General features: G+C 39.0%; 1 protein-coding gene across 1 annotated transcript in view; it reads left to right on the top strand.

Annotated features, from left to right (window-relative positions):
• The window catches only part of LOC124798938 (armadillo repeat-containing protein gudu-like), a 114,497-nt gene that overhangs the window by 28,729 nt on the left and 72,751 nt on the right, over positions 1 to 13,017 (top strand). The window contains exon 4 of the mRNA XM_047262472.1: positions 5,656 to 5,865. Within this exon, the coding sequence (XP_047118428.1) occupies positions 5,656 to 5,865 (210 nt within the window). The remainder of the gene's footprint in view (positions 1 to 5,655; positions 5,866 to 13,017) is intronic.

Raw genomic sequence — 13,017 nt, 5'->3', positions numbered from 1 at the left:
TACTATTAACAATAATCTCAAGAAAATTTACCTGTGTCATTAGATGTTGCAGGAACAGTAACCGAGAACCCCATATACGAGGTAGGAGATGAGATACTGGCAGAAATAAAGCTGTGAGGACGGGTGCGTGAGTCATACTTGGGTAGCTCAGTTGGTAGGGTACTTGCCCGCGAAAGGTAAAGGTCCCAAGTTCGAGTCTCGGTCCGGCCCACAGTTTTAATCTGTCAGAAAGTTTCATATCAGCGCACACTCTGCTGCAGAGTGAAAATCTCATTCCGGAAACATCCCCTAGGCTGTGGCTAAGCCATGTCTCCGCAATATCCTTTCTTTCAGGAGTGTAGTTCTGCAAGGTTCGCAGGAGAGCTTCTGTAAAGTTTTGAAGATAGGAGATGAGGTAGTGGCAGAAGTAGAGCTGTGAGGATGGGTGCGTGAGTCGTGCTTGGGTAGCTCAGTTGGTAGAGCATTTGCCCGGGAAAGGCAAAGGTCCTGAGTTCGAGTCTCGGTCTGGCACACAGTTTTAATCTGCCAGGAAATTTTGAAGTCCCATATACGAAATTAAATCGGTAAATGTAATTTCAGCATTATGACTTTTCTCGCCTGTTGTTTGTTCTGAATTTATGGAAGATCCTACCAGAAAGTGGACAGTCTAGAAATCATTGGCGGAAATGAATAATGCACAGAACAAGTGAAATGGGGGTGTTCTGATTTATGTCACTTGCAGTGCTACTAACATTCAAAGGTGAATAATAAAACAATTTTCTTACCACTGTCAGTCACTCTCAGGAATGATTCTCCGCTTTCACAAGCTTATTTCAGCTGAGAAACAATTCCTTCTTCAGTAAAAAGATCATCATCTATATCGCTGTCCATTATCATGAATGAAGGTACAAGCATGGAACCACTTTTGAGCACTGTTAAATATGTAATAAGGCAGTAACAATTTGCTGTGGCTGTGTGTGCTTTTGTATTTACGTGGTATTGTTCACAGTATCCATAGATTGTAGATACGCTGTATTTAATTCTCTACAGTTCCGCGGTATTGCCATCTATTTATTAGCTGTGTCACATACCCGGTATTGTTTTAGATAGTTTTTTCATGGTAAATAATTAAAAATTCAGAATTATGGCGTTAAGAGCAGATGCACATATGGTCAACGATATCATCTTACTGAAAAACGAAAAATTGGCAAGTTGTCAGTTACGCGGTTTTGTTTCTTCATCGACAATAAGCTAAAATGTAATTTCCAAAATCACAAAATATTCCTACACCTGTCTATACGTATTCCCTCCAGGCAGCTAGTCTGCAGTCTGCTGCCAGAACTAGTCTGAGTAACATCTCCAGGTCACTCAACTGATAAACAACATGTTGTAATGTGTATTAAAGTCTGTGCTCAGTTACCAAGCATTTGACACTTCAGTGTTAAATTCTGCCTTAATTATTTCTGTTAATTTCTCCAAGACAACAACATAACCTTCCACATGTTGTCATGAGTTATTCGGAGACCTACTGTGTTCAATGACTGTATAGTCAAAATCAACTTTATGGTATTCATCTGCCAGAATCAGCATGTGAAAGTGTACCGCAAACATCTTCCCACTATTAAGACTGATTTGTAGTTTGCTGAAGTGTCTACCTGTGATTGACATGCTATGTGAGATATTAAGCTGGTTATTATGTTGCTATGAATGATAATAAATGTAAAAATCAGTCAAATTTAGTAAATAATGTGTTGCATACATTATTTAAAACTTGCCATATTACAGCAACATGATGGACATCTGATGACAAGCTACCAAGGGCAGTCAAGAAATCACAGGTAAAATATGTGAACAATTTTTCCACTAGGGTATCTTCAAATTCAAGCACTCTGATTGACAACAGCTTTATAAACCAAGGAAAACCACAGCATAAGAGAATCAGTACAATTTGTGAATGGTATCTCTGGCCACCAGAGGCAGATACTTACTAATGACAACCTGAATATCTGCCAGAAAAAATACATCCCTGTTGGAAAGTAGTAGAATAATAGAAATTGAATTGATTTAAATCTTGAAGTCAAGGCTCCAAGATATAGAATGGAGACATGGACACTGAAAAAGATTTAAACATCAAATAAAACTTTTTTAATAGCAAAATTGCAAAGCAAAACATGTCAGCTCAAAGTGAAACTTGTTTAACAATAAAATTTCAAGCATATTTGACTGCATATTTGACAAATAAGCTAATAGTTGATAAAAAAATATGCATTACCATTGGGATGAAATAAAATGCCTAATCATATCAGTTAAGTGAAGTTTTTTGCTAGCCAGTCACTTTTGTCAGTATACAGTACAGCAGATGTGATTATCACTGGACATCATCAGATCGAATAAGCAGCATCCTTGACACAATGCAGCATGACTTGTGGGTTCACAAGGTATAACGGCGTGCTACTTACTGGATCTAGAGATTACAGGAAATTGTTAAAATTGATCAGCCGTCATTAAAATCATTATGCCTGACAATGAAACTGTTAAAAGAATTAAATTTGCCATAATGAAGTATTTCCTCAAAAGAGAGATATAACATAAATAACTATAGCTTTGGACTACATCTTTAAGCCCTTGAGCTGGTACTGTATTATAGAATTGTAAAGCATATTGACAACTTTGACATCATCAGTGAAAAACAGTTCAGTTTTGAAAGAGGTATATCCACAACAGAAGCCACAGTCTTATTCTTTAACACTGCAATGGAACCATTACCATGAATGTGTTTAGGGTTTCAGATTTGTGTATAACAAAATATTTCTTGACAAAGAATGCCACTGCAGCATCAGGAGAGCAATAGGAAAGTCTATAATTCTAACTTCAAGAGAGAAACCAGAACATGGTCTCTGATGGCAAAGTGGATGGGATGAGAAGGAGTGTAGCTGGTCTGCGTGAGTCTGTCCTTTGTACACTGCTGTTTTTCATACATATTGCAAACAGAATAGTATCTAATATTTCTGTACAAAGTATAATACTTCTGTACAAAGTACAGTGTCAATCACAATGTTTGTGTTTTTCAGTCAGTAATCGTGGCACATAAATGGTAGATTTATATGAAAATTAGCTTCCAAGACAGATTTTTAAATTCTATAAACACATATACAACCGGTGTTCAGAACAATTTACATTTTTCTGAAAAGGTAGTTTTTCTCCTAAATTATGTATCACACTGTGATATAATTTTGCAAGTTTTTTCAGTTCTTTATGTGGATACTACATGAAAATGTGAGAAGCAAATGCAGTTATTAGTAAAGAATAATAAATGGCAATGTCATGGTTGATGTTGAAGTTTGACTGCATAAATGACAAACATTTGAAATACTTTTTATTGGTTGTGTTCCACAGCTTTAATAAATCACAGAAATGACATATTGTAACACTTGAAGCTGCTGCATAATTTATTTTTAATTGTATTACAAAGATAATACTGGTCATAACAGTAATTCTTTGCTGTTTTATTTTATACATTCTTCACCCAAAACCTACACAGCGGATCAAAAAAAGTTATAATTCCAATTTGTTTATCTCGGAGGGGGACATCCAATGATAACACACCTGATCCACCTCCACCACCCCACCCCGTGAGTGGGTGGCAGGGGTAACTTTGAAATCTTCAATGAGAACCTCCATTTTTTTTTGCGGACTACAATTCTATGGCAAAATCTACATATGTTTTGTCTGAAGCATTTTCTTCATTTTGCCACAGATGATGCTTTAATTGGAGGAATAGAAAAGGGTACACAATCATAATTTATGACATGCTACTCAATGGCCCTTGAATATCCAATGGCATGTGGGACCCTTCCTCCATGCTGTGACGACAGGTCAGATGAGTATCTCATAACATGTAATTGGAAACCCCATTAACAAAGTTGTATTCCTCTGAAATATCGATTATGGAATATAACTGGTAGCCAGTGCTAGGAGAGAAATGTCATTGTTCTGTGATTTCAATAACAAGTAGGTCAAAGTTGTCACCTTTATGCTATAATTTTATAGAATTTTTTTCATGTTTAGTGAACCATCTATACAAGCATAGTGATCTTGGCTGCACATGGTTTCTTGTATCTTTAATGGTATAGGAAATTAACACAGCTCAGTTATTAAGTAGTTTGAAGTAGTTTGTGGTTTGCATAATATTCTTGATTAAATGTATGTACTTCAATTTTGTGCACATTTGTGAAGCTCGTTTAGTTTTCTCACATTTCAATACAATGCCCTCATGTATTGTCCAAAGGTCAAATTTATTCAACCAAGTGATTGTTATTGGGTACAGTAAAAGAAAAAAAGGGAGCAAAATAGTTTTGACCCTGAGACAATTAGTGAAACTTTTTGGAACCTCTTCATAGAATGTAATTGTAAATTTCGTTGCATAATGTTCATATACTGACTAAGTTAAGTCATTGCTAAGAGGGAATGTTTTTTCAATAGGCTGATTTAAATCAGCCAAACTTAGTCATTGGTTATTTTACAATTTATTATACATATCATTATCATATACATTATACATATCATTATCGTATATGTTTGTTTGTATTTTATGGTTGTGCTGTTTTACTTACTCTTCTTTATATTTACCTGTGAATTGGTGGTAATCAAGATGGAATCGTATGTCTCAGTCATAAGAACAGTGGTATCTTTGTGATGAACTAGTGTCTTTATTTTGTGCCTTTTGTCCATGTGTGTGTGTGTGTGTGTGTGTGTGTGTGTGTGTGTGTGTCCGGGCTAGAGAGAGAGAGAGAGAGAGAGAGAGAGAGAGAGAGAGAGAGAGAGAGATAGTGGACTTTGTATGCAGTAATTGTTGTTCTATTTAAAATTCTTTATCATTAGGTGTTGTAATTAAATGCACTAGAAAAATCAGACACCTCTAAATTATGATTCGGTAGAAACATGTATCAAATCAGTACCTCTTGATGTGAAGTTGGTTATGAGTAGCAATATCTGCAGCTATCACATTTTATGAATGACAAAGTATCATTTGTGTTCTGTGCATTGAAAAACTGCTGAAAATCATTGCAAGGTGATAAGCACCCAGTTTTCTTCTTTCATTATTTCTTTTTCATGTTAATCAAGCCATATCACCTCAAGTGGAGCTTACTGTTATTGTTGTACAGAAGATTAAAGTTCATTAATTGCTTTGTAGATTACATCAAGCTATGCATTTTGCATTGTTACCGTGTAGTTTTAAGGCTGAAAAAATACACTAGGATGATATTCTTTTCCCAGAAAGTTAGTTGACAACCATGCTGATATTGGATTTGTGCTTATCCTGCTAGTTTAATCTGTCATTGCTTATGTAAGAGCTTTCTCTAACAATTTGAATGTATTAGTAGACTCACTTCCTGGCCACAAAAACAATAGGCTACCATAATTTAAGATAAACAAATAGTCTGTAATACAGTGATGTTGAAACAGATCTCTTGGTCAGTTACAATAATTTTTACATGTGAATACGTTTTCCCTTTTATTCTGTCCTGTAAGCAACAGCAGAATACAATTTGTAAGCAATGACCAAATATTTAACAAGCTGAGTGGTTAACTTTATATTCAATCAACAGTTTTGTTTCATTTCCTTTCTTTCCATTTTTTCTCCCCCTGTCAAGCATCAACTGTTCTTTGTTTCAGCTTGGGGCTCTTTTAATTTTAAGCAAAATATCATCTAGTCGCAGCATAAAAAAGAGTATTCTAGATTTTGAAGGAGTGCTGCCACTAGTCAACATTCTTTCATGCCCTGCAAGAGATTTGCAAATTTTGGCAGCAGAGACAATCCAGAACATAGCTAGCATGAGACAGGTTCGAAAGCTAGTAAGACAATATGGAGGCATTCCTGTTCTGGTAAGTGCTAAAACATTTACAAAAATTGCACAGAATTTTTAATGACCATACTTAGTGGACTAATCATTCAATTTCAAACAACTTTTTCATATAATTATACTATGATTATTAGAAATACTAACTTCCTTTGATTACCTAAAGTTTAGACAACAGTACCTGCTTACACCATAATGGATGTTTCCAAAAGATTATTCACTACTTAATTGTTTATTATATCTTTTTTTGTGTACAGTGATGATTCAGTGTTGGAATGAAACAATAAATATCTTCTGAGTGATAAAAACAACTCCAAAATATCACCAATTTCAACACAATGGGTGTGTTTGTAAAGGGAAGAGCATCACATAAATTTAAAAAATAAAAAATTGTTAAGAAACTGGTTACGTATGCTGACTTTAATGTAGATGCAAGAACTAATGAAAAATTTGTATCATATTTAAGGAACCAGATAGTTCCAAATGGACAAATCTAAATTTTGACTACTGTACAAGAGTTACATAAACTGCTTCAACATGTATTGATAATATTATAAATATATAGCTATAATTACAATGACGAAGGAAAATTTATTTTAGAGTCAGAAGTATCAGACCATGCAGCACTATTTGTATCATTATCAAAATTAAAATTGTCCCACTTACACACACACACACACACACACACACACACACACACACACACAAAATAAAACAGAATAAAACATAAAAGAATAATTAGGAACTTCAGTCAAGAAAATGTAGAGGTACTTGTTAAAGGGCTAAGCTTCATCATGCAGTCAGTCAGCAGACACACTTAGAAACAAAAGACAATTAGAATAATGTTTCAGCTGAATTCATGGGTATATGCAGGGAATGATTTCCTTTTGTAACTGTACGGGTTGTGTCTCAGAAAAGCACATCACGGGTAACAAAAAGAATTAGAGTGTTTAGTGTTCGGAAAAATGTATACATATAAGCTTTTAGATCTGTTGTAAGAAATGAAGTTGACAGTGAAATGGAGAGAAAATGCCCCTTTAAACTAATGATAAATGGTATAGCTGTTACAGATTCCAGTGCCATATGTAAATCCTTCAACAACTTCATAAATTGTCATAAAATCTGTGACTGCTCACTACAAAGTACAGATCCTAGTATGACAGAGAGAAATTGCTCAGGTTTTATGTTACATCATGGTTCAAGCTCTGAGTTATGAAAATCATATGTCCTTAAAAATTTAAACGCAGTGAGTTGGGATGATGTACCCACTAGAAGAATAAAAATAGTCTGTCTTGGTATTGAATGTCCACTCTCCCTCATAACTGACCAATGTTTTGATGAAGGACATTTTCCAGATTGACTAAAATATGCCATAATTTGACCATTTCCTGGAAACTGCAATCAAGACGAAACTGGAAACTGTAGACCTACTTCTTTGTTATCAGTTTCTTAAAAATATTTTATAGAGCTGCATGTGATCAGATAGAAAATTACAATTCATCCCACAGCATTATTTTATGCATTGACTGTGGTTTTAGGGAAGGCCACATACTAAATTAATTGGTCACAGAATTTAGCAGATGTTTCCATAATAGGATGTGTCTGTTGCGTATCATTTGTAACTTTACCAAAGGTTGAGACTGTAGATCAGGACATGCTTCTCTGAAAACAGACAAAGTATGGTTTTCAAGAAAAACTCTTTAAGTTGGATGTTCTCATACTTAACAAATAAAAACAAGGACTGTGTGTTAATAATAGTGGCAAGGAATTCCTCTCTGGTTGGAAGAACACACACACACACACAAATTAGGATTTCCACAAGGCCCAACATTTGGACTGTCTGATAACATCATCTATGCAGATGACTCAGCAACAACAGTCTGTTGTAAAACTGATGAAGATTGGATCTGCCATATTGAGCAGACTCATAGGGAAATAGAGACGTGGCTTAAAAATAATATCTTGAAATTAAATTTTGCAAAAAGAAAAATTGTTCATTTCACCATGGGGTTTCAGAATTGTTACACTCAAATGGCAGCCCCCTGTGAAAGTAGTTTTGTTGTTTAAAACATCTGTGTTGCAGGATACTCACCATGATCATAAAAGTCCAATGCATTATGATGAATGACATCTTTCTGGAAATCATCCAATTCAGTGACAATTCTTCTTCCACTCATATATTTTCCTGGAGATTTAAACTTCATTTCTTAACCACAGGTTTCCATTACTCATGTGTTTGCAAATATTCTCTGTATGGTTCATAGTGAAACACCACACACTTTTGCTGTTACAGTCTGTGTTGCTGATAAGATTTTGTCTCTTCTGACATTGTCTTTAAGGTCATGAGGAAATTCATCTACATTGTACATAAAACTTTTTTTGGCTGTGTGTGTGTCTTGAAACTCATTACCTTAACTCACAAACTAAAGTAACAGTACTCCCAATGAAAATCACTTCTGTTTTTGGAAACATGCACTTCTGTGCATTGCAGGCACAGGCAAACACTGCATAGTAGGTAGCAACAAAGTTGTAAAGCCTTGCCAGCAGCAGCATGAATGTAGTGCAGTATTGCCCCATAAACCATGTTAACAATAGGTGTTCAATTTTAGTCATTGCTTCTTACGATGCTACCTGAATGGTACCTGTTGTGGAAACGACACAGTGGCAACAGTGTGAGCTTAGAGTCACAGCTGAAGCCAGACTAGGTCAAAGGCTTCTCATATTGGCAATTGGAAATGGAGGGAATAATGAGAGGTGGAACAACTGAGCCAGCCCTGAGCCACTTTCACTTCTCCCTAGTACTGTGTACTCATTCTTAGTGAACAATTACTCAGTCTACTGACCAGTATCATGAAATGAAATGAAATGTCATGTGGTGAGGACCTCTCAGCGGGTAGACCCGATTGGCTGGTGCGAGTTTTTTGAGGTGACACCATTTCAGCAACTTGCACGTTGATGAGGATGAAGTGATGATGAAGAAGACGACACAAACACCCAGTCCCTGAGCGGAGAAAATCTCCATCCCAGCCAGGAATCGAACCCGGGCTCCCCGGCATGACGAGCTGGTGCACTGGCCACTCAGCTACCACAACTATAAAAAAACACCAGCAGTATCAGTGGTTTGCTTGGCTTTACAACAGAAATGTGATACACTAGTATTCTTTTTGAAACCTCTCATACTTCTATAACACAAGAGGTCATGAAATGAAAATAAGTTGAGGGATATGACTATTAATTAAACATACTAAAGTGAACGATAGTAAGTAATATTTTGATCTCTAATTTCAGCACTTCTTTATGTAGGGAATCAGAACTTAAGGTTGACAGTTTAATCAGCTACAGGTTCATTAGAGATTTAGCAAAGACAGAATACAGTGAAACATGTAATTACTCTAATGGAATGAAATAAAGTGGCAGTCACTGGATTAAGATAATTTGCTATTCATCACATAGAGGAGGCACTGAATGATTGATAGGCACATATAAAGCAACTGTAACTGTTAGCCATTATTCAGCTGTCAGATAAAATCCTTCATCAAATAGCATCACACATTCATACACAACAACTCTCACACAGGGGCATTGTTATCTGACACTGTGGTCCCTCTGCGGTGAGCAGTGATCTTAGCGTGCGTGGTTAGTGAGGCGCAGAAGACACATGGAATGGGGAGGGGTAGCAGGGTTATGGTGAAGGAAGATACCAAAGTGCTATCTGGGGGAGCAAGCAGGAATGTGGTGGGAACAGTATGGCAAGTTGCTAGGTGCACGTAACAGTGAACTATGCAGATGAACTGTGGGACAAAAGGCATGTGCGAAGGTTGAGTGGGAGCAGGGAAATGAATGAAGCAGATGGGGATCAGGGACTAGTGAAATTTTAGGCCAGGTGGTTTACGGGAACAGAGGATATGTTGCAAGGAGAGTTCCCATCTGCAGAATTCCGAAAAGCAGGTGGTGGTTGAAAGAATCTAGATGACATGGGCTATGAAACAGTCACTGAAGTCAAGCACATTGTGTTGCACAGCATGACAGCATGCTGGGCAACTCAGTGGTCCAGCCATCTGTTGGCTACAGTTTGCTGGTGGCCATTCATGCAGACTGACAGTTTGTCAGTGGTTATTCCCATATATAATGTTGCACAGTTGTTGCAGTTAAGTTAGTAAACTACATGGCTGCTTTCACAGGTGGCACCACTTTTGATGGGACAGGACATGCCCATGACTGGAACTGTGTGTGGTAGAAGGAGGATGTATGGGGACGGCTCTAGCACCTAGGTGTTTTGCAGGGATATGATCCATGGGGCCAGGTACTGAGAGCAGGATGGGGTAGGAGTGAACAAGGCTATTGTGTTGGTTGAGTGGGCAGTAGAGTCTCACTTTGGGAGAGATTGGGAGGATAACTAGGAGAATATTTTTCATTTTTGGGTACAGTCAGAGGTAGTCAGAACCCGGGAAAAGAACACGATTCAGTTGCTTCAGTGCAAGTGATATACAGTCACCTGGGGGGGGGGGGGAGGGGGGAGCTCCTTTGTTGGCCAGTCATTGGGTGTGCTTCGTAGTAGGTGATTTATGAGGCAATGGAGGTGAGATCTATTTTTGAACAAGGTAGAGAGGGTAATTCTGGTCCGTGAAGACCTCCGAAAGACCCTTGGCATATTTAGAAAGGGACTGCTCGTCCCTGCATGTTCAGTGATTGTGGGAGTGTAGGTTGTATGGGAGAGATTTCTTGGAATGGAATGGGTGGCTGCTGTCAAAATGGACATATTTTAGATGGTTGGTTGGTTTGATATGGGCTGAGGTACTGATGAAGCCATCCATGATGTGGAGGTTGACATCCAGGAATGTGGCTTGTTGGGCTGATGGAGGACATGGAAATAGGCAACCTTGGCATTGGAAGCAATTGAAATAATTGAAAGCAAGTCAGAGGCATAGAGTGGTGCCTCAGAACTACAGGAGGCACAGCTTCTTGCTAGCATCTCATATGTGCCTTGTGAAAGTGCTTGCAGAGGTAGGTGCTGAAACTTCAGTTGGCACTGAGCACCCACCCACACCTGACTTCAGTGTAGATGCAAGGACTAATGAAAAATTTGCAACATATTGAAAGAACCAGATAGTTACAAATGGACAAATCTAAATTTTGACTACTGTACAAGAGTTATAGCAACTGCTTCAACATGTATTGATAATATCATAAATATTTAGTTATAATTACAGTGTGTGTGCCCAAAAATGAAAAATATTTTCCCAATTATCCTCCCAATCCCTCCCACTGTGCTTCTCTACTGCCCACTCAACCAACACAATAGCCTTGTTCACTCTTACTCCATCCTGCTCCCAGCCCCTGGCCCCATGGATCATATCCCTGCAAGTGGGTGGAAATGCCAACCAGGAAACAAACTAGAGCATGCATGTCAGTGGCCATAGGCACAGAGGCAGAAAATGTGGCAGGCGACAACATCTGAGTCCTCTGCGGTGTCCAGCCAGGCGAGTGGGCTTGACCCTGTTGCTGGCTGCATCATGAGGTGCCAGCACATTCATGATGCTGGAAGCAGTGCCAGGTCGACATCTTTGGGTGTCTCCTGCCGCACAAATGATCGTGTTGCCAGAAGCAACATTGATGACTGTGATGGTGGCTGCTGCATGCCCTGGCTGCTCACTGGATCTGTGAACAAAACAGGGGTTGCAGAATATTGTGAATGGATGCCATCTGTGCAGCTCTGTTGGCTGTGCATGGTGTGAGTGGAGTGGGACAACACCTCAGACATCACACACTGTTCCCATTTGCGACCTCTACCAAACACACAAAAGAAAACTGGTTGCTGAGGCCGAAACTCTAACTTAGGAGGGGAGACATACAGTCCCTGTGGTGGACATACTAAATGGAGTACAGTCCTGTGGCATCCAGGAGCTCCACCGGTGACTTTCTGTCTTTGAGCAGGGAGTGCTATAATGATAGAAAAACTTTCAAAGCCTGGTACCATGTGTGAGTGGCCCACAGCTTGTCCATCTGTGATTTGAAGGCTCTTATGAAGCATTGGGCTTCACCATTTGACTGCAGATGAAAGGGCATTGTTAGTACATGCTGAACACCATTGTCTGCACGAAACTTTTGTAAATCTCAAGACATGAACCGTGGCCTATTATTTGACACTATCTCCTCAGGTAAGCCTTCAGTGCAGAAGATCAATGTAAGAGCTGTTACTGTGCTGTCGGGTGTGGTAGACTTCATTGGAACGACAAAGGGAAACTTGCTGTATGTGTTGACAACCACCAGCCTGTGTATTTACAGTATGGCCCAGCAAAATTTATGTGCAGGGATTACCATGGTCCACCAGAATGTGACCAATAAAAGTACTGCTGTGGGGGAGCAGACTGATACTATGCACACATTGCACTCTGTGAGGTCATGGCCTGTGTTCATTCATTCCCAGCCATGTACAATAGCACCTCGCCAATTGCTTTGTATGGACAATACCCCAATGTCCTCAGCGTAACAACCCACTGGAGGGACTGAGGGACTATGACCCTAGCGTTGCCACTTTCAGTGTGCATCAGGAGGACACCCATCTGTACAGAGATGGCACACCAATGAGCAAAGTCACAACAAATCACTGGGTGACATCTCTCCTTCAGACTCCGTGACCACCAATGACCAACAAATTTGGGTGCTATCTGCAATGCAAGTTCTGATGCCACCTTCTGCACCACACAGCAGAAGGTGACCAGAGAATCTTCCAAAAGCTAGATTTCTTCTGAATCAATGTGACGACAGGAGTCCCCAGAAGAATCAAATTCAGATTCAAAGCCAGTTAGGAGCATCAACAGGAGGTCGGCATTGAAGTGTTTGGTAGTGGGTTGATATGCTGACTCGTACTAGCAGTCGGACAAGATAAGTACCTACCATTGTAACTTCTGCACTGCACATGTTGGGGCAGGCTGGGAGGACCTGAATAGACCCACCTGTGATCTGTGGCCCGTAACTAGAGAAAAGTGGCGGCAGTACAGGTTCTGATGGAAGTGTGTGACCACATAAATGATAGCCAATGCCTCCTTTTCAAGCTGGCTGTAGTTGCATTGGGTCTTGATTAATGTCTTTGACACAAATGGAATTGGCCTGTCATTGGAACCCACTCGGTGTCACAACACCACACCGTTGCCCTAAGATGAGACATCTATTACAA

The sequence above is a fragment of the Schistocerca piceifrons genome, chromosome 5 (assembly GCF_021461385.2).
Source record: "Schistocerca piceifrons isolate TAMUIC-IGC-003096 chromosome 5, iqSchPice1.1, whole genome shotgun sequence".
Taxonomy (NCBI): domain Eukaryota; kingdom Metazoa; phylum Arthropoda; class Insecta; order Orthoptera; family Acrididae; genus Schistocerca; species Schistocerca piceifrons.
The sequence above is the reverse complement of the archived record's forward strand: the minus strand, read 5'-3'. Positions and strand labels throughout refer to the sequence as shown.